We start from the raw sequence: 22,398 nt of genomic DNA on the forward strand, positions 1-22,398 counted from the left end.
ATAGATCTCAATGCACTAGATCAAGAAATGAACATACAAAGAAGCTGACACAACAACTTATTTCTTTGTCAGCTGGTAGGAATGCAGACATGCCAAGCAAAACCATACTCCAAACATGATGGTAAGTTACATATTATCCAGATATAAATTTGAATGTGCAAGATTAAAATATACATTTCTGCTATAAACTGTATATATATTCTAAGCACAAAAGTAGTAACAAGAGATACTTCTCTAAAGTAATAAACCCCAAGACCTTTGTGTTTTTAAGGCCCAGCAAGCAAACACCACAGCTCGAAACACAGATTACAAGTGCTTCTTGTTTTACAACCTTTAGATCAAATTTTGAACTACCACAAAATTTCTGCTAATCTTACCATATACAACTCCATGAAACAATCAAAATAAGGAAGTACAAATTGTCATGTCAATCATTTACAAAAAAATTAATATAAGATCACCTTCAAAATGCTGTGTACTATGTTACTGCAACACTATTCAATATTAACCAGGCATTCATGTGAGAATTGATTTAGATCTGTCAATTTTGACTACAACAAATTAGATGTTCAAAGGTCCTAAATGTTAAGTGTGCACAGTATTCAGTACTTAAAAAAAGGAAATGCTCATTTATATTATGCTTCTTTAAAACAGAGGCTCTCAAAGCACTAAATAGTGACTAACATCTCAGTCATTCTAAATACCTTATAGCTGCCCTTCTTTGATCGTTTAACATTCTTTGCTGAACTACTGTTATAGCATGAATTTTCTTGTAATTTTACCTTTTCAGAACTGTAATTACATCTATTACAAAAGTAGCCAGATTCTCTGGAAAAAATCCCAAACAAATCTCAATGAATTTCATAAGAAAATAGCAAAGATGTCTTTTATAATTCTTTCTATTATATACAAGCAATGAAGCAAAATAATCACAAAAAACAAGCATTAAAGAGATTATCAATGATGAAAGATGCTTTAATCATTTGAGGGTTTTTGAAAAATGATTTAGGAATTAAGTAAAATCTGTGAGAAAGAACTTATAATGAGAACTTGTCAAAAGCTAAAAACACAGACTACAAAAAAGTTTTTAATGGTAAAGTATACTTTAGCTCCTATCAATCACTGTTACAGTAATTTCAGAATTTAATAAGTTGATATTTACCTGCTGGAACAAGACAATCTTTCCAATCAAAATATCCTGCATAAATGCCAGGTTCTAATGACCCAACTATAGGATCTGCCTTGAATTCAATGTACATTTCGAACAGCCTTTGATCCAGCTCTTTCAAGGATTCCATACTAACCTAAAAACAGTGGGGGGGAAAAAAAAAAAAGAGGAAGAGATAAAACATAATAAATGCTCATTAACTACAAGAACTAAGTCACATACCCCCCCCCCCCCCAAATTACCTCATGTAATTTTTAGTTTTTGATAAATTGCAGCATTTACTTTTTCGTTTCATAATTACATATATGAAAACCTAGGAACTTTCATTTTATCTGTCCATCCTACCCAATATATTTTTATTTTTTTTATTGTGCTCAGCAGCAGACATTTTTTGGAATGCCAAAGCAGGCAGATCACTCTAATTGTCTAATAGCATGATATTTTTTCCCTGCATATCAGGAGGTCTTGATCTTGCACCAAGTAAAGAATGAGTTTTGTCAATGCTTTAAAACATGCCCATAATAATTTCCAATCTGACACATGAAGATTTTCATATAATACTTGATACACCAATTACAATTTTTCAACTTCTCACTATCTATCTGCTCTGTATTTAACAGGCACACAGATTTATTTAGGAGTCTCTGCCTTCTGAAACAGTATATGTGAACCTTATTGCTTTATTTCAAAGCACCTTGGTACAGCAGATGCATAGGGACAGCTTACCAACATCTGCCAAAGATTTCTCTTTTAACAGCTCTCTATGCAGTTTTTAGTAATTCACACAACTTAGCCACACTGAAAGCTAAAGAGATAGGCATAGTTCATTTATTGTATCGGAAACTTTAAATTTTATACAAGATTTTCTTATACCCCCTGTATAGGTACAGGGGCTATAGGTACCTTACAGCTTCTAAAATAATTCTGGAATGCAATGCAAATCATAAAATATTAAAGTAGAAATTCAGTATCCTAGGATGGTAATGGATGCCAAATGCAAATAAAATGTGGAAAATATCACGTGACTTCTACTTAAATGTATTTAGAACAGCTCAAGTGATAGAAAAGTAAAGACTTTAAACTACTTCTCACTTTCCTCAATCATCAGGGAAAAAAGCATATATGAAATAATTTTCAGAAGCAAAGGGGTTTAAATGCGAGGAAAAAGGCAGGTCTAGATCAAACCAGAAATTAAGAAAAAGAAAGAAAATAAGAATACCAACTCCTTATAATTCCTTTCGAAATATTTAATACTGAAAGCTGTAAAATAAGCAATGAAGATTTTTCACTGCAGGGATGTCTCTGAACTGTGTTCTTCACTGGCATGCCTACACTGTTAAGTGAAGAGGAAAGGGAACTGCAGTATTTGAGTCAGGAACAGACAGACAGATAAGCCTTCAGGAATCAGATCATAAGTGCTAGGGAAAAGACATCAAAGTTGCTGTCAGATTCAGGAAAGTTGGGATGGTGAAGATGGTGTTTTGAAACAAGAGATATTACCACTTCCGTGCTTTTCTATCTGATAAATCTTCTTTAATTTGTCATCCTTCAACCTGCTTCAAGTTCAATGCACAATTAACATAATGGTGGGTAAACTTGTTTTTCAGCTGGTGGAAAGATTACAAGAAAGAATGAACAATTCACGGGAATTTGATTTTGAGCCCAGGATGGGGGAATGAAGCAGAAGTCCTCAGCAATGTCCATTGTGTATACCCATTTTCCTGATGCTCAAGAGGGGCAAATACTCACAAAACCATACTATTCACTCACTATTATTCTTCTAAGAACTTCCCTGTAACTACAGTTTTCAAATTTGTATTAAAGCCGTTTGAGTCTCTATCCTAGTAACCCATCTGTCTTATCTAAGTATCAGAACTCTGGAAACAATTATATCCAGAAGCTTAAACAATAAGCTAGGATGAATGTTATGGGATAATTCCCCACCCACTTGCTAATTAACTAAATGGATGATACAGTGTTGAACTAAAGAATCTCCATGGAAAAGCACTTAAAAGATTTATGTAAAAATTAAATATAACTACAGGTGAGTATCATAAGTATGTGCCAAGATGGCATGTGTGTAAAGCAGAGCATAAAGTTTGGCCATTTTATATAAATTTGTATTTGGCACAATAAGAAAAAAAATGGAAACAGCAACCATGTAGAACGTAAGGAAATTTCTTGGTTACCATTTTATGACTGCTGTATTTTCATATTCGATAATAATGATTTCCCTGCTAACAGGCAACTTTAGAAAGAACACAACAATGGACAGTTTTTACCAACATAAACTACAAAATCACATTAAAAATCCATATATAAAGCTAACAATTTAAAAGTACAGTTTTGTTTCAGTCATCTTAAAACCAAATTTTGTTTTTCTAAAATTCTGTCAAATCTTTATTACAATTTTTTATGTAATAATAAATTCAATGAAAAAATTACAGAAGTTCAGGTGACAGAACAAAAAACTGGAATAAATCAACCAACACATCTAAACCTCTGTGAACAGTGAAGGGTTCAAAAACTGCTCTCTATCCAATTATCCAAATTCTCCCAGGGAGCATTACTGATTGATGGGTCCCATATATGCTTATCTGGGCCAGTCAGCGCTTTCAAAGTGTTAACACAGATTTACAATTAATCTGCTACTTCAAGATTTGAATTTTGTAATTTATAAAACTACCAGACTTTTAGTACCGATACTATGATGTGGCTGTACAAGACAGTGTTGAATACATACATAACAGATGTCTTATTTACTTATATAGACAACACTAACTGTACCTAGCTCAACTCAGTTGTCTCAGTAGCAAAGAACCGCAATATCTAGAGTAATTTTGTATACTGTACTAAATATACAAATCATGTCAAACCCATTTAAATGCTATTCAGAATTACTTCAGCCACAGAAATTCAACCAACATTCAGGCAGAAGGGAATTAAGGATGTATTGCACAGTAGAAACATCAGTTTGAGTGAAATACTGTACTCTGTATTGGAAAAGATAACATTTTACCTCAAATCAACAAATGTTTCTGGAAATAAACTAGGTTTATGGCCCTAAAGGATTAAGTCACAACATTTCTCATAAAAAATGATTAATCTTTACAAAAAGGCAGGAAAATGAGACAGCTACTGCCACCCACTTCGACATTTTCATTCTTTGAAAAAAAAAAAACACCACCACAAACCAAAAAAAAAAAACCAAAAACCAAACCAACAAAAAACAAAACACAACAAAAAACCTGAATTAGTTTATGAACAACAGCTATCAGTAACACAGATTGCCAGATGAAATAATTTATCAAGTATATTTCCGAGATAATGATCTTTTATTCTCAGCATTAAGAGAACACAGTGACATTAAACAGCTTTACTAAGAAATCTGATAAGCTTTCTGAAGTCCTGAATAAGAGGTCACATTTGCTACACAAGCTATTTAAGCCTTACAGGAACATATACAACCATATTGTCATTGTATCCAACTGATGCTTGCAGTCCCACTGATTTGTAGTGGGCAGACCCAAGAATACTTTTAGCCATCTGAACACTTGCACTTAATTTCCACAGAAAGCAAAACAAAGAAAAACTGTTTCCTTCAAGCAGTGCTTTTTCATTCCAGTGTTCTCACTTACTTGAGTTATTTTTTCAACGCCTTGAAAGCCATGTTTCTCAAAATGTTCAGCTATGTTTAGGAAGGTATGACGTTCCAGATAACGGCAGTTACTGAGTGCAATTAAAAGCCTCTGTTCCTAAAAATTTTATTTTAACAGAAGTATAATAGTTAGAAAAGAAGCATCAGCATGACCAACACTTTAAATGTATAGTATTTTAACTTTCTGCATGTGACAAAAAAGCTGATAAATAAAGTGGAGTTTACAAATATTTATGTCAATAAACCACCAAGAACTGAGTGAATTATCAAATATGATGACTGAATGTACGCTTTTCTTATGGGATCTGGAGCATTCACTGGAATAGCTGTGACTAATACAGAACTGTGGTTAAGGCGTTGTTACAAAAATGAGGTTTGGATGGCTTTCCAGGAAGCTGTTTCTGGCTTTTACTTTGTTTCAAGAAATAGGCTAAGAATTATGGCCATTATAAAATTAACTGAAGATCAGGGCCATAAGATACTGGCACAGGTTGCCCACAGAGATGGTAGATGCCCCATCACTGGAGACATTCAAGGTCAGGCTGGATGTGGTTCAACCTGGTCTAGATAAAGATGTCCCTGCTTATCACAGGGGGATTGGAACTAGATGACCTTTGAACATTCTTTCTAACCCAAACTATTCTATGATTCTGTGATCTTCACTTTCACATGAAGTTGGCTAAAACTAGGGAAGCAGAACAGCTACTGACCAAATACAGTCACCTGTTCTAAAATACTAGAAAATTCAGAAGTACATAATATAATTTCAGCAATTAATTTGGAAATTTTTTCTCTCTTTTTTTTTGTTTTAAATACAAGAAGGTCAAACACATTCTGGATTTGAAATAACAGAATTGCATTTCCATGACCTTGATGCAACAAGGTGCAGTTTCCAAAGAAACAAAGAACCAAACAAGACAGAACTAGTATTTAAATAATTTGGTCTACCCTCTTTCCCTCTCTTCTTCTCCAAATGGCAAAACATTTATTTACCTCAGACAGCAGTTCAAAATCAAAACCAGCAAATATTTTGAAAACAAAATTATTTGGCAATGCAGTCACCATAAGAATGCAGATCTGATTAAAAATGGTTTTCAGACCCAGAAGAACTGACAGTTATGTATTCCAGCAATATAACTACTACTGAGATACTCAATTGACTACTACTTTAAGTTATAATCAGCTGGTATACAGACTACTGAAAAAAAGAGAATATTAAAAATACAGTGATGAATTTTACTTTGATCATTCACCACCTCTGTTCTCATTACTCAATAAGGAAAGAGAAGATAAAGAGTTGTGTGATTGACAGGAAAAAATTAATATGATACTATGGAAGTCAAACATTGTCTGAAACTGTTACTATCTTTCTTCTTATCTTAACCTTCATACCTATGACACACATGAGGAAACCACAGACACAAAAATGGTAGTTTATCAGCAATTAATATCAAAATTGATGGGTTTCAAGAATAAAATTCTTGAAAAAACTTGCCGTGATTTGGCAATCTGATTCTTTATTGCAGCAGGAATGCTTATTGCTTTCATAAATAAGCAAAGCTGGGCTTCTGAGAACATTTAAAATTGTACTAAGGAATATTAACTTCACAAGAGGCTCTCACTAGGTTTCCTTCACGGAATAACTACATTTTTTTCATTAGCTACCAGACTAGAAGAAAGTACATTCACCAAAGCCAAAGTGTCAGGAAAAGAACCCTTTTTTTTTTTCCCCAATTTTCCAAAAAGCAAAACCAAATTCAAATAAGTCAAATAAATAATTACTCAGTAATGTTTATTTTTTGGGGGGAAACTACAGTACTGAATATCTGTATTTTCATAGGGTTTAAAAATCAACTAATAATTAAACCACTTCTTATAACAAGGTGACAAATCAAAAGTTACATCTTCAGCTGTCTTAACACTAGTGCTATTTTCACTAATTTCAATGATGCCATTTCAGTTTGAGGAAGACATGGTTTTAAAAAATACTTTCATTAGTTACCTTAAGATGGTAAACTAAGATACCATAAGAGAACAGTAGAATCATAGAATAGTTAGGGTTGGAAAGGACCTTAAGATCATCTAGTTCCAACACCCCTGCCATGGGCAGGGACACCTCACACTAAACCATGTCACCCAAGGCTCTGCCCAATGTGGCCTTGAACACCACCAGGGATGGAGCATTCACAACCTCCCTGGGCAACCCATTCCAGTGCCTCACCACCCTCACAGTAAAGAACTTCTTTCTTATATCCAATCTAAACTTCCCCTGTTTAAGTTTTAACCCATTAGCCCTTGTCCTATCACTACAGTCCATAATGAATAGCCCATCCCCAGCATCCCTATAGCCCCTCTTCAGATACTGGAAGGCTGCTATGAGGTCTCCACGCAGCCTTCTCTTCTCCAGGCTGAACAGTCCCAACTTTCTCAGCCTATCTTCATATGGGAGGTGCTCCAGCCCCCTGATCATCCTCACGGTCCTCCTCTAGACTTGTTCCAACAGTTCCATGTCCTTTTGATGTTGAGGACACCAGAACTGCACACAATACTCCAAGGAGGTCTCAGGAGAGCAGAGTAGAGGGGCAGAATCACCTCCTGTGACCTGCTGGTCACGCTCCTTTTGATGCAGCCCAGGATACGGTTGGCTTTCTGGGCTGCAAGTGCACACTGCCGGCTCATGTTCATTTTCTCATCAACCAACACCCCCAAGTCCTTCTCTGCAGGGCTGCTCTGAAACACTTCTTTGCCCAACCTGTAGCTGTGCCTGGGATTGCTCCAACCCAGGTGTAGGAGCTTGCACTTGGCATGGTTAAACCTCATGAGGTTGGCATCAGCCCACCTCACAAGCGTGTCAAGGTCCCTCTGGATGGCATTCCTTCCCTCCAGGGTATCAACTGAACCACACAGCTTGGTGTCATCGGCAAACTTGCTGAGGGCGCACTCAATCCCACTGTCCATGTCAGCAATGAAGATGTTGAACAAGGCCAGTCCCAACACTGGTCCCTGAGGGACACCACTCGTTACTGGTCTCCAGCTGGACATTGAGCCATTGACCACAACTCTTTGCATGCGGCCATCCAGCCAGTTCTTTATCCACCAAGAGGTCCGTCCATCAAATTGATGTCTCTCCAATTTAGAGACGAGGATGTCATGTGGGAATGCATCAAATGCTTTGCACAAGTCCAGGTAGATGACATCAACTGCTCTACCCCTGTTCATCAGTTCTGTAGCCCCATCATAGAAGGCCACCAAATTGGTCAAGCAGGATTTCCCCTTAGTGAAGCCATGCTGGCTGTCACCAAGCACCTTGCTGTTTTTCACTCCCCTTAGCATGCCATCCAGGAGAATCTGCTCCAAGATTTTGCCAGGCATGGAGGTGAGACTGACTGTTCTGTAGTTCCCTGGGTCATCCATTTTCCCCTTCTTGAAAATGGGGGTTATATTTCCCTTTTTTCAGTCATAGTACCTTATATCCTATTTTCTTATGCTTATGGACATATGTATCTAGTAAATGCCTCTAGAATACAAAGTTGCTCTCTAAAAAAGAAAAATATAACTCTGAAATAATACAGTAAAAGGACTCATTCCAGTAACTTTGAGAAATCTTAATTTTCACATCAGCTTTTAAAAACATAAGCCAAACTTACTGAAGAAAGACTGGAGTCTTCGTGAATGCTTCCAAACAAATCTGGAGATGAAACATCAACTGAAAGACTAAGAATATTATTAAAAAGTGAGTATTATAGTGCTTTTAATTATCTGATACATGGTGGATTCAAAAGAACAGTTGGAACAGAAGATCAGAATATTGTTTCAAGCTCCTTTGCATTAGACAGTAAAGCAGCCATGTTGCTCAGTTTGTCTAAGATGTCCACAAAGCCTACAGGAGCTCTGGGGACAGAAAGTACTATTTCAGCTACAGACCTTTCCTTCTTAAAGCATTTTAATTTTCTCTGGTTTGCCATAGATTCCATTTTGGTTTTACACCTATCCAGCCAACAGCCATCCAAATATCAAAGAAAAAAAAAAAAAAGGAAAAAAAAAGTGGCATTAGGAACACAGTCGATTTGCCTTTTTCTAATGCATATTGTGTATTTGCCAAGTCTCTGGCTCTTCACAAAGAAATGATGTGCTCTCAGAAACTCAGGCTATTCCGACTTATTTTGCTCTCTAATGTAAGTGGCTCATGAGCAATTATTGAACAAAAAAACTTTTAAGAATTTAGCAGAAATACCAACAGAACTAGTCAGAATAAAAGGGAAGAAAAGAAAGGCAGGGGCGGCTTTTTCTCCAAGACTAGACATTACTTAGTGACAAGGACAACTCATTCCATGTAAGGGCACGTCAAAAACAACATACATGCTTCTACAGCACATAACTCTTGTCATTGAATAAAATGGTATAAGTAATACCATATTCATTATTGTGCACAATATTTATTACATGATGTCACTCAACTGGTTCAGCATAAAAACTATCTGCTCTTATTTCTAAGCATCACTAACCAGAGGCAAAAGTACTCACAAGAAGTACGAAATACCACAGGGGATAAAACACCACCATTACTGAAATTTGAGACTTGCACCTGCATTTTCAGAATATTACACGTAGGTCCTATTTATTTTACTTACTGTGCTGTATCTATGTCACCATCAGGTTTGGTGCTCAGTTGTTCCAAGCAGTCTATAAAGACCTAGAAAACAATAAAGCAAGAAGTACATTTTCTGCCAGAAAAAAAAAAAAAAAATCTTAAATTCACTTTTATAACAATCAATAGAAGCAGAAAACCATCACTGCCTCTGTCTTAAACCCAACATAAATACAGTAACATTTTACTTACACTTTCTGAATGCATATTTTCAATTTTATATCCATCACAGTTTACTTGTTAAAAAAAACACAGGACTTTTTAATTTTCCCAAGTGATATTCATCATGCATGTCTAAAATTATGCAGTGATAATCTGCATTTGAAAAGGCATTGTTAATAGTTTTCAAGTGCTCAATCTAAACAGTTGATCCCAAGCAAACATCACAGAAGTATCACTAAAATCCATTTGTTGCTTTGGCTCACGATTTCTTATTTAAGAAGACTATAAAAATGGTTCAAATGTATTCAAGAAAAAGGATCAGATTTTGCTACAAAGAATACTGGCTTCGAATGCAAAAATTGAAAGCTAGCTCTTCAGCTAATGAAAATCAGTATTGCTCCTTTTCACTGCAGTATATCAATGACAGCTCAGCAAGTGTCTTTCAATTGTCAGCAAAACCTTGAACAGTCATGACTGGTAAAATACTTGAATATGTCAGCCTCTGAGGATTTAGTATCATCAGATTCAGCTAGTAAGCTCTACATACTTTTAAAGAAAAACATTTCTCAGTTTTCCAGAGTATATCAGAGGAGTAACACAGTCACCAACTTAAGGTACCTTTTGGGAGGTGGGCAGGGTACAAAGCACACATTTTTGTTGATCACCAAGTTTCACACTTAGAACTGCTCGAGTTACCTGCATGATCCCAATGCTCAGCTGACACACATCCTCCTGTGTTTTCTGCTGCTGGAAAACCTGAAGATGCAAGCATAATATTTCAGCAGAATAGCTTCTTGTGGGCTTATTCTCAAGAAAAGCCTGGGTATACTATCCCTAAAGAGATTACACAATTGTAGGAATGGATGCTGGGACACAACTCAAAGATCTTTGTTTTTTTCAAGGATCTTTGCACCTAAAGAAGGATTCCTCATGCACTGTAGATTCTTGTGAATAATGTTCACTGAGATACTAGACAAACCAGCTGTAAAAATAAAAATAAGGGAGGAGAAACAATACCCACAAAGGAGCCCAAGGGATTTTGGAAAAGTATTAAACTTCCTTACATAACTGAAACCTGAAAGAAAACATCGGTATCACAATCAGCTGTGGTCTCAAGGTATTAAGTGGTGGGTACAATGAGGACTGCTGATTTAGAAGTGAAAAACTGAATTTAAGTTCTGCAAGTAATTTGGATGCAACACTGACTGAAGAGTAACTCCTTGGAATGGCACCTTCTTTTTTTCCCCTCATGTAAATAAAGTCACATCTTTTGCTACCTGAAAGTTACGTTAGTAGCTTTTTCCTTTTTTTTCAAAAGAACAGCTTTAAAGGTTTAAATACAGGTTCAATCTTCCCCATACATACACAATTATCCCAGCAAAGGAAACAAACAGAATTCTAAAAGCTAGCAGCAGTGAAAAGGGTGTTCATGATTAAAAAAAGAAGGAATTTATACCCCTGTATCATTATCTGAAAGTTCTTGTTATGAAACCCAACAGTAATTAGCATAAAAAGAACAAAAATAAATGCATAAATCGAAACTTACACTGGCCTCTCCAGGTTTGCAGTCTAGTACAGTTTTAAGAGATTGCAAGGAATGTATAATGCACTGTTCAAACTGGGTTGGCTGAAAGGCAAAAGACTTTTTAGCTTTATCATGTCAAACATATACTACGCAAAATTATAGAAACGTCCATGCCATACAGTAAGCTCTTTATTTCCAAATTATCCTAAATAAGGTAGAGGGAGGAGAGAATAAAAAAAAACCCAACCCCCCAAAAAAAACCAAAAAACCACAAAACAAACCCACAATTCATATATTACCAATGGACCTTTTTGTAGTGATGTCCTTTTGTACTTAAGCTTGTTACAGAATTATTACCATAAGTCAATGCACATTTTCTTACCTGAACAAGACACTTCTGCATCAAACAGCCTTCTCTGAAAGGGTCATGAAAGATTTTTATAGCTTGTTCGTGGTAGCATAGATTGGCAACTACATTATAGATGCCTGTGACACTCTCCTCCTTCCCCTCCTAGATCTAAGTTGGGATAGAATTTCACCTGCGATATCTGATATTTCTGTATTTTATTCCAGCAAAAAGTTTCTAAGAAAACCAGACTGAAATTGCTTTCACACAGAGGAAAAACACCCACTGGATTGGGGGCACTTTTTTTTTTTACCTTCGGGTTTCCAAACCTGAAATACCAATGTCTTGCTGCATGGATCAATTTCACTTTGAAAGTGCACACAAGTTCACAGCATCAGTCATCAGGCAGTTTTTCCTTGTCTTTCCCTCTTCCCTGATAAGTCACACTTTTTTTTTTTTTTTTAGATGAGGCTGCCTGCTGGTATTAGGCAGGAAGCTATCATGCAGGGCAGTGTGTGGCAGAGAGGTGTCACTGTTGTAGAAAAGAGGGACATCATCCTATTGGATTTGCATCAAGGAGGTGGACAAATGAGTTTCTAAGCCATGTAAACCCACTTTTCATCCAGTGGATAGTTTATGGAAATGTCACTAACTTCAGGCTTAGGAGCAACTTTTATTTCTGTAACTGCTGAGGTGGAGGTGGACCGTCAAAAGTGATATCTGCACGACAACCTGAAACTCATGAAAAAAGCCACCAAGACAATCTGTAATGATTATTTTGGGACCCGCTTAAAAGAAAAAGACTAGCAGTAATCCTCTTGGGTTTTGTTTCCACAGAATAAAACATCACACCTCAGGGGAAGAAAGCTGTTCAGGTATCTTATTTTTTGGATATTATGAAACCAAGGAAAACTGGTTCTGTGTCTTACTCTACCTTTTACCTGGAATATAAATGCTAAAGGAGTTAGCAACCAGTATTTCCTGCAAACATAAAATAAAGTTTCTATATTAAGCCTAAAACATTCCCAAAGAGATGGTGTGGCCCTTCTTTGTACTGGTTAACTTTTGCCACAATTTTTGCTATAATAATACCACAATGAACTCTGTTCAGTAGATAAATAATCCTGTTATGATAAAACAATCAATTGCAACCATGAAAATTTATCATGTCTCAACCTTGGCCTCAAAGGTAACTAGGGAAGTGCTGTACACATAGAATTAGTGGGCGATTTCTAAATACGAAAGAGACCCAAGTACTTTTTAAACAAAGATGGGTTAGGATACAGCAAAACCATAAAGAAACAAAGTGAAAACCAGAAAAGTTAAGGGACTTGCTCAAGTCAGTGGCAACTGAAACCAAGACCAGAAGCTGCATATCTGGTTATAATACTACAATTGCCCAATAACACACTTTTCTACAATGTGTATGTATAATGTGATTGCTTAATACCCTCCTACTGAGCTTCAAACACATATTTATAGACGCAAGTAAGAAAACCTAAGAAACTCTGTGGAGCATTCCCTTAGATAATACACACAGAGCAACTCTTCCTCCCACAGGTCCGTTCTGCTTTCACGGATTGTTTTTAAGTCACACCTACAACATGCTTGCTGTGTTTTAGGCATTACTCATTACTGTTTATTTCCAGAAAACATCTCACTAATTTATCTGAATCTGGTTTCAAGTCATTTGTTGTTTGTGGGTAGGCAATCTCCTAAATTAGTTGTTTTTCAGTTCAATTTCTCATTATAACATATAAGTGACCTATTTATTTAGCTACCGACCAATTCCATGGTAGTGTGCTTACTAAATTTTGAAGCATTTTGATGTGAAATGAACTTGTTGTGACCTCAAAAATAATTTTTTAGTTCAGTAACCCATCCCTAAAATAAGATGCTTAACAATGAAAGCAATATTGTATATATATCTCAGCAAAATCATGCTAGATGTCATTGGTAATTATACTGATACATTTAACCCTACATAAGGCAGAAAGTCACGCTACGTTTCTTGTTGTCTAATTGTTTGTTTCTCAATATATGGCACAAATCTACAAAGCTTTTATTTGTGCTTTTGAAGGTGCAAAACAGGAAAAAATATTGCTGTCTAGTAAGTAGCATAAAGTTGCTTCAGGTAAAATAGTTTAAGAAGTAGAAACAAAAATTTTTGAAAAGTTCAGGAAAAAAATATTTGGCAATGGTATCTGTTAAGAGTGCTGTAAATAAGTAACCAAACAAGCCATTTTGTATTTTTTATCTTCCTATATTTTCATACTAAAAAAAAAAAAAAATCACTACAGATACCAGTATATACACATATAGACAAAGTAAAAAATACTTCAGGTTTTGGAGAATAAAACCGGTTTCAAAGAAAGTGTCTCCAACAGACACAAGAATACCTACCAATGATGTCAAACCCTCGTTGTCAACAACCCAGTCTTCCTTTTCAGCTAACCTCTTTATATCTGCAAGACAGAGCAAAAGGGTGAAAGGAGTGGGGAGAGGGAGATGGTATTTATTTTCATCATTAAAAACTCCTTGAACTTGAAAAGATAAACCACAGACATTGGGACTGCAATGACTAGGCATACAAGGAAAAAGCACTAAAAGCTTCAAAGCATTCAGCATTCTCAAATGACTAAGAATGGAACTCACACATGGTACGCTGCTGACACCACAGAGAAGCGTATCTATGATACATGGCAAGAGCTGCACAAAGTACATCTTTTACTGGAAAGCTGAAAATTAAAGGAATATTGTGAAGGCTTTCGGCTTTGTTTTTATTTTTGAAAATTTTTAATCACAACAAAATACTGCATTTAACAACCCAAGTCTCTAGTCTATTATGTTCCAGCTCTTAATTAAAAATGAAAGAACAACTGGCTAGCATTTTAGCAAAGGCAGAACAGACAACATCTAATTCATATGTAATTATTATAAAAGAGGCACAGGGTACCCATTAAGGGTCAAGGCACCCACAGTGCTAGACTTTCTTCAAAAATGCATGACAGCATACGCAAAAAGCTTGCTTTTCATTACCCAGAAGGTGCCAACTTCTATAGGCTTACTGAAACTAACAGAAGCTAAGTCAGGACATGAATCTAAAACTCCTGTATTGTAAACAAAATTCTTCTATGAACATGTGCATTCTGCATCATTGCTTTCTGGGGCGGGGGGGGGCTTAGTCAACTTGTAAACAGAACAAAACAAGTAACTATATGCAGTTTGTGGGGGCTTTGACACAGAGTTTTTCATACACAAGTTGCTCATCAGAACGGTCTGTATCTCATGCAACTCCCTTTAAATAAGCAAAAAAATTTGGTGAATTACTATCTCTCCCCAAAATCCAAGAAAAAAGGATAACTAATGCATGCTGAAGGATATTTTCATTATCTTGGTGCTTTAATTAGCTAAATTAAGAAGCTTAGTTATGGTGTCATACCCTGCAATTCTACATCTCATGGAAGTATAGGCTTTGTGAGGATAAAAAGTATTAAGGAATTGTGCAGAATGACAACTATGTTCATTTCCTTACTTAGTAAACCTCTTACTTCAAGCAATATGCTTGTGAGGCTTTAGATTGCACTGGTCAGCCTTTACATGTTTCAGTGGCTGCTCACTTTTGCATTCAGTTCTGAGCTGATACAAATACAAAAGAAATCATTTTCTTTCTCATATTTCATTGCTCATCAAATTCCAGTCAAAAATATTAATGTAAAACTCATCTAGTCTGGCACCCATGTAATTTGCCTTTTGTGACCTTTATGACCACTGATCACATATGAGAGGGAAAGAACACAGGCTGCTTCTCGGGACTACTGTGAGTATATGGGTTTATCATAAGACAAGAAGAAAACCCTGCGCGTGGGCAGATTTGTCCTATTTAAATAGCTAGAGTGCTCTATTAAAAAAATTCAACTGATCTGAATGCCTTTACGAACTTACAACATGCAAAAAGATATGAGACCAAACTTTGATCACCAGTCTATGCAGCTCATATTTCAGAGAGATTTTGGAAATGAGTCAAGTCCAAGAGGAACATTTCAGACTTACATATTACAGATATAATTACATCTGAGATGCTTTTATGTATCTCCAAGAGAATATTCATTAACTGTTCTTTCACTGGTTCCCTAAAAATAACAGTTTATCCAAGGGCCAAATTAACCTGGTTCTATCCAGAAAAACTATCTAAACACACTCAACATACGCAACTGTGTTTTAGGTGGTGGTACAGCACAAAAGGAAAAAAAAAGGGTCCCACAGATAAGGCACACAGTGCAAAAATATGGAATTTAAGTCACCATTCAGGCAGGAGTATTTTCTCTTCTCCTGTTTGATGCTAAAGCCAATAGATAGAATTCCTTCACTGGTAGGGAATGGAAGTAGCAGTCACTGAAGGCTACTTTTACTGGCTAGATGAAAGACACCCAACATAACATACCAGCAACTTAAGGGATCTGACCTCTTTTGATTCAAGACAGAAAAGTATGAATAAAGACATTCAGAACAAACAGAATAATTCACACACAGACTGGTAAATTTGCTTTAATAAAAAAGGTATAGACTAGCACAAGAGTTTTCCTCCACATAATATACGTGGCTGGCAATCAGGATATAAGAAGCGGGAACTCTGTATCCTAAAGAACTGAGTTACTGTTGCAATGCAACAAGAAGGCAAAGCTAGTATGACAGAAGAGAGCTTCCTCAATCATGTATTGGAGCTCTCTGGACTGCACTGGAAAAGCTAGGTAGATAGCTTACAGATTTAATAAGCTAAGGGCTGTCAGCAAAATGGTTTGGAGCTAGATCCTTCCTTCGCAACAGTCAAGACATCCAAGGAATCACTCAGTTCTTAGACAGAGGACAGCCAGTTCTACAGGACCATCCCCATGTTACAATTAGAAAACCTCAAATTTTTTAACCTAGCATTAAAAAAAAAAAAAAAAAGAGTTGATCTCAATTGTGCTAAGAGAAGAAAAGCAAAAGAGACTTCCTCGTACTATACATATCAATACTGTATCAATTAAACCACAGAGGCCTTATGATTTGTGTTCACCAGAAGTTTAAAAATTTGCTTAATATAGCCAACACCGCTTAGCACACTTAAGGCTTCAGTAAAACACTTAGCTTCATGTCAGCCTACAAAATAATGATGAATCATATGTTAAAAATTAAAACCTAATTAAACTGCAAGACCAAAAAGATCCTGAGTTGGTGGTGGTGTGTTTTTTTCCTTTAAATTAATTGAGTGTAATCAGTCTTTTGGAAAAAAGATCAAGTGAATAGTAAAGCAATCTGTCCTCATTTTAAGTGAGGCATTTAGTTCTGGAAGATTTACTTCATTCACATTTAAGTTCCAGAGTTGAATACAAGATGGTAAGACGAATAGCCTCTAATGCACACAGAGTCACGTTAGATTTAGAGAATGTGTCTGGATTGCAAGGCCAGTAACACGTATGGCAAAAGCTGTGTGCACAACAGGAATCCTGGAGATCATGTTAGTAAAAGGCCTTGGACACAACTAAAATACTTCATAAAGAGCTAAGGATTTTTGTTTTCCTTGGCAGTGGGACATTGCTCATTTAATTCTTTACTTTATAGAAGAACTCAAAAAAGAAAATAAATTATATTTCCAATATAGAAAAGCTGCATCATGAGATAAATCACTTGCATTGTAAAACTGTCTCAATGCAAAGGAAACAGATCTAAACTACTGTATCCATTACACTAAGGGAAGAAAAGATTCGTGACACACATTTCTGTCAGAAAAGCGAAATACTTGAATAACTTGTGAGATATTACAGAACTCAGCGGAGTCCACTGCCAGTACATTATCTGTAGCAAACATGGTTATCCTCCAGAACTTGATCTGGCCTAATCAGAGACAAAAAAAAACAAAACAACAACAGTAAACGATACACCTGCAGCCTTCTATTACCTTCAGCTGTGTGTTGTAAGGTCACAATAACACAACGTACACGAAGGTCCAAAATAAGATCCTGGATGATCTGAAGCATATCATTGGGTATCTCGAGTGCAGTTAGAGACTCGTAACTAAGCCTGGAAAGCAAATAAAGTTAGACTGAAGTATAAACCTTCAGGGTTTTTCAAGCTGATATGTGAGGGTTATTTTGGGGTGGTTTTTTTAGACATTTTCTCTGTATATGAATCTATGTTCTGCGTTCAGCAAATCCTAAGTCCACAACAGGGTTTCTGAGATATTGTTTACCTGCATTACAACAGAAACAGCCATCAAGCTGTCATAAATGATGGTGTGGCTGTGCATCAGATTGCCAAGAGTACACACATTTAAGGAGCCAAAATACACCTACTACATTACCAGCAGAGGAACTCATTTGCTGTATTGCTCCCAACTCCGACCAGGCACAAATCACCAGCTACTATAGCTGAGGATGGAAACATTAATTTCCATTTTTTGCTTCAGAAATAGCAAGTAACAGCATTTCAGCTTTTAACTATAACTGATTGCTGCAGTTGTGCTGAGACTTTAATTCGGGGCACAAAAGGAGGTTCTCTGCTTGTATCCAACTCTTGGAAATTTAAGAAAGGGCACTTCAAGTGCTATCGTTGCTATTTGCCCTACTGCTAACACTGAGCAAAATGCAGGTACTAGAAAATGTTAAAGAACAGGAGTAAGAAGGCGCAAGCAAGTTTGAGCAGTAAGAGGAACATTCCTAATCATTCATCTGTAGGCCCCAGTTCCTTACCCCTTGGGTGTAAACCTACCACTAACCAGACAGCTCTCTGCCCAGCGTAACTACTGAATTAGTAGATTACATAAATCTGCACTATCTCAGCCATGTAAATACCCATCTGTGAGAAGTTTAAGTGACTTTAGGCTGCACAGAAGTTCTGTACATAGAGTTGATTCAATTCCTATGGGAGCATGTACCTGTCACATACCTAAGATAATCTTTTTCCTAACATAACTCACCCCAACAAATATATAACTTTCTACCCTTACAATAAGGCAAAAGTCTTGCCAGTAACAGCTTCACTTTATCCCATAGGTCTAATTTATCCTGTGGAATGTATTCATACTGGGCAATGACAGAATAGGGTACAAGAGAAAGACTGTTCAACCACCCTAGTTTAAGCTGTGCAATACATACAAGCAAACAGAAAAATTAAGATCACACATATGTAAATACAACTCCTTGATGTTTACTTTTGTAAGTTTTAGCATTCTTAAATATAAGCAGAAAACGGTAAATCATTTGTGAGATGACTGAAAAGAATAAAATTCTATCCTGTGCTTCATAATGACCTCATGTAAATGAAAAGTAAGACTTAAGCTATTGCATAACTTTGCAACAAATGACACTTCATGAGAAGAGTTCACCTTTATTGCTGGTGTGAGTCACAGGAATTTATTAGATTGTCAGTGTGGGGCCTTGAAAACAAAAGTATATGCAGCACCTGCAAAAACCTCTGACCTGGTCAGCACTGGTTGATACCCCACCATGGGTTGCTGAGTTCCTCTTCTCCAAACTGCCCCTTTTCTTCTCTACTGTCAACCACTTTAAAGTCTAGCTCACTTCATTAAAGTGCCAGCACAAGCATCAATAAGAACATGAGGTGAGGAAAAGAGTGGGAGGGAGAGAGAATTTCCCCAGCTCTCAGTACAATTTTTCATTACCAGAGCAGTGACCAGAAAGTATAAAACAGCCTTCATTTATCCTATAACCTCAGCCTGGATTATACTTCGGATACCAGGACTGAAGCACAACCAACCATCAGAGAACCTGTTGGTTAAATTTCCAAGCCAACATCACATATGTGCAAGTGTAAAATTCCAGAATTTTAGTGAAATATGAATGAAAGTGGACTGCTTCTCATAAAAGGGCAACAGCGGTGCCAATGCTTGTTCCCTTGCTCATTTACACATTTTCATCAAATGCCAAGTTAATTCTTACTTAAACTGAAAGCTTTCCATAAAATTCAGCCAGAATAAGAAATTTCACATGGATTTCCCCCTCACCCCCCCAACTGATTAAAATAAAGATAATGTAACCGGCAACAAACTTCGGGGAAGTGCTAAGCAGACTAGACAACAGGCATGCATCACTGATAGCTCCATCTGCAATAAGAGTAGTTATACATGATTATACCGATTTCTTTTCTTCCTCTGTGCTTTGTTTGTTACCTACTTGAAACTGCAGATAAAACGCATGGTATTATTTCCAGGTATTATTCAAGTTTCCAAAAGATAATGATAACCTCACATACTCCATAAGCAAATGGAAGCAAATTCTATATACTAAAGAGACATTTTGTAATTAATGATATGCACATTATTAAGTCTGTAAACAAACATCATTACAAGCAGAATGACATTACAAGCAGAAAGGAGTATCACCTTACCAAAACACAGATGTAAAAGTAAATTGAGATTTAAGAATGATACTACAGTGAGAAGCATGCTATTTTCACCCATTTAGGCAAAGAGAGGAAAATGCGTAGCAAATGAAGCAGGTAATTGCTTTCTACCCTGAAGAAACAAATCCCATTTCCTTCATGGAGTGTCATTCATTTGCACCACACAAATATTTCATTCAAACTTATTCATAAGATGCTATGGAAAAGTAAGGAATATATCAACACGTAATAAGGCTACATCTTGAGACATTATTAATTACAATTGCACACAGAATCCTAAATCTGCCATAAGTAATTTTTTTGTAATCCTATTTTCAAAAATGTTAACATTACTCAGATTAACACAATAAACAATTTGTCTTAAAGCACACATATTCTGGGAATAGCATCATTTTGTAGGTCCCCAGATCCATTTAGAATCATAGAATCATAGAATAGTTAGGGTTGGAAAGGACCTTAAGATCATCTAGTTCCAACGCCCCTGTCAGGGGCAGGGACACCTCACACAACCATGTCACCTAAGGCTCTGTCCGACCTGGCCTTGAACACTGCCAGGGATGGGGCATTCACAATTTACCTTACTGTCTGGATAACATGTGTCAGCCACTGGCCAGAAAGCTCAGATTTCATCTCCCAGCCACCATACTGTCTTGATTCTCCTTCTTTGAGGCTGAATGGAAGCAAAGCTCCACGGATAAGTTTTACCAGAGAGTGCATCACTTCCTGAATCATTTTCTGCATCAGAAGAAAGAAAAATCCAGCAAAAAGTCTTTTTGCAGCCATGTACTTACTATACACAATAGCTTGGAATGTATGATTTACAGGTGACTCCACACTCTAGACAGTAGATGAGAAGGTGTAAGGACACACAGATGATTTCAGAAATCTGATTTTCAAGGTTGTGACACGAAAGTATCTTGCTATGAAGGACAGCTAAAAGAAAGCAAGGTTCCCCCCTCCCTCCTCGTAACTTACCTTGAAATCATTTTGTCTTTGCCTTGCATTTTTCTTTGATCTTTCCATTTGGCCAGATTTTTCAGCAGTCTTGTGAAAATAAGAAAATTGAGAAGTGTAAGTATCTCATAACAACTGTTAAAATAATTCTGAAAAAGGGGGTGTCAAAGTGAAGAAGTGAAAACTAATGAGTTTATGATGCAATTATAAAAAATAACTCATGGCATCTCAACAAGCAAAGTCAATATATATTTCAAACTCTACCTACTGTAGGTCAGCGTGCTAACATTTAATTCTGAGGAACAACGTGTATTTAAAACAAAGAGACAAGCATAAGAGTTGCTCAAGAAATATGAGCTTCATGAGGTCAAAGATTTCTCACTGCAATATTGATGACAGCCAAAACATACATAGTCCAAATTTGCATCATGTTTATATGAAGAATCTATTTTCTCATCAGCCTGGAAGCTGCCCAGAGAAGGACACTGATGTGAAATGGGAAACACTTTTTGGAAAGAGGGCAGTTCGAAATTGTAACATGTGAGGACAAGGGTTGAGGGATTTTTGTTTGTTTTTAGGAATAGCATACTGTTGACAATGTTCTTTAAATAATTAACTGTAAAAGAGACTCTGCAAAATAATCAGCATCTTCGTGGACTGCTCACTTCCTTGGAAACAGAGGAACATGAGTATGCTTTGCATGAGACAGTTACAGTTGAAGAAAAACATGGTTTGACTAACAGTCTTCCTGTTTGTAGTTCTAGCCTTCTGCGGAGTCTACTGAGAAAGCTAAATTAAACTAAAAAAGTTATTTCAGATGCTGGGTTAAGCAGACAGAATTTTATAATTAGAAAATCTCCTATTTTGTGTTTGTACAGCAACATCTACTGGACAAGAAGTGCAATAACATGACAAGTATTCTCAAATCAGTTTACTTGTAAATAGTTAACTGAAAGTACTGTCTTTTTCAAATTCCATATTTAGCTAAAGCATTACAGATTTTCAAGTTAAAAAATAATTTGAAGTGAGAAAAAAATCAGAAAAAAAACCTGCTTAACGTTTTTGGAAAATACATAGCTATGAAACTCTTACACTTTAAGCTCTGAATTATAAAATTTGAGACAAGGAAAACACTGGAGTCATTGCTGCATAGAATGCCCACTTCTTTCTTCTACTGCCTTAAAAAGAAATTAAGGTTTTTTTTTCCTTAAACCTCACCCAGCAACTTACAATTGGCACTGTTTTACAGCTGGATTAAAGAACAAAAAATTCACAGATCTTTGATTTCTCCCCCCCCCCCGGTGGTTTTGCTGAAGACCAATCTTAAACCTTTCCTGCACAGACAGACCAAAACTATATTGTGGTAAGACCAACGGTTACTACTCACATATGTGACTTCACCTAGAGTGATTCAAAGAACTCAGCTTTTTAAACTGTTGAAAATACCATGTAAATCTTTAACTGATAGTATCTTCAGATATATTGCTAACCTTTCAGAACTCAAAAAACCCACATGTCCCAAACCCCCCAAAAC

General features: G+C 36.4%; 1 protein-coding gene across 1 annotated transcript in view; it reads right to left on the bottom strand.

Moving 5' to 3' along the window:
* Positions 1-22,398, bottom strand: part of EXOC2 (exocyst complex component 2) — a 124,319-nt gene that overhangs the window by 32,917 nt on the left and 69,004 nt on the right. The window contains exons 14-23 of the mRNA XM_057399358.1: positions 20,886-20,954; positions 20,488-20,645; positions 17,449-17,570; positions 13,911-13,972; positions 11,183-11,263; positions 10,333-10,392; positions 9,458-9,519; positions 8,474-8,540; positions 4,807-4,923; positions 1,163-1,304 (exon numbers count right to left, since the gene is read on the bottom strand). Coding sequence (XP_057255341.1) covers positions 1,163-1,304; positions 4,807-4,923; positions 8,474-8,540; positions 9,458-9,519; positions 10,333-10,392; positions 11,183-11,263; positions 13,911-13,972; positions 17,449-17,570; positions 20,488-20,645; positions 20,886-20,954 — 940 coding nt within the window. The remainder of the gene's footprint in view (positions 1-1,162; positions 1,305-4,806; positions 4,924-8,473; positions 8,541-9,457; positions 9,520-10,332; positions 10,393-11,182; positions 11,264-13,910; positions 13,973-17,448; positions 17,571-20,487; positions 20,646-20,885; positions 20,955-22,398) is intronic.

Source organism: Pezoporus wallicus, unplaced genomic scaffold (assembly GCF_028554395.1).
Source record: "Pezoporus wallicus isolate ANWC-B61680 ecotype Strahan unplaced genomic scaffold, APGP_CSIRO_Pwel_v1 contig_818, whole genome shotgun sequence".
In the NCBI taxonomy this organism is placed as follows: domain Eukaryota; kingdom Metazoa; phylum Chordata; class Aves; order Psittaciformes; family Psittacidae; genus Pezoporus; species Pezoporus wallicus.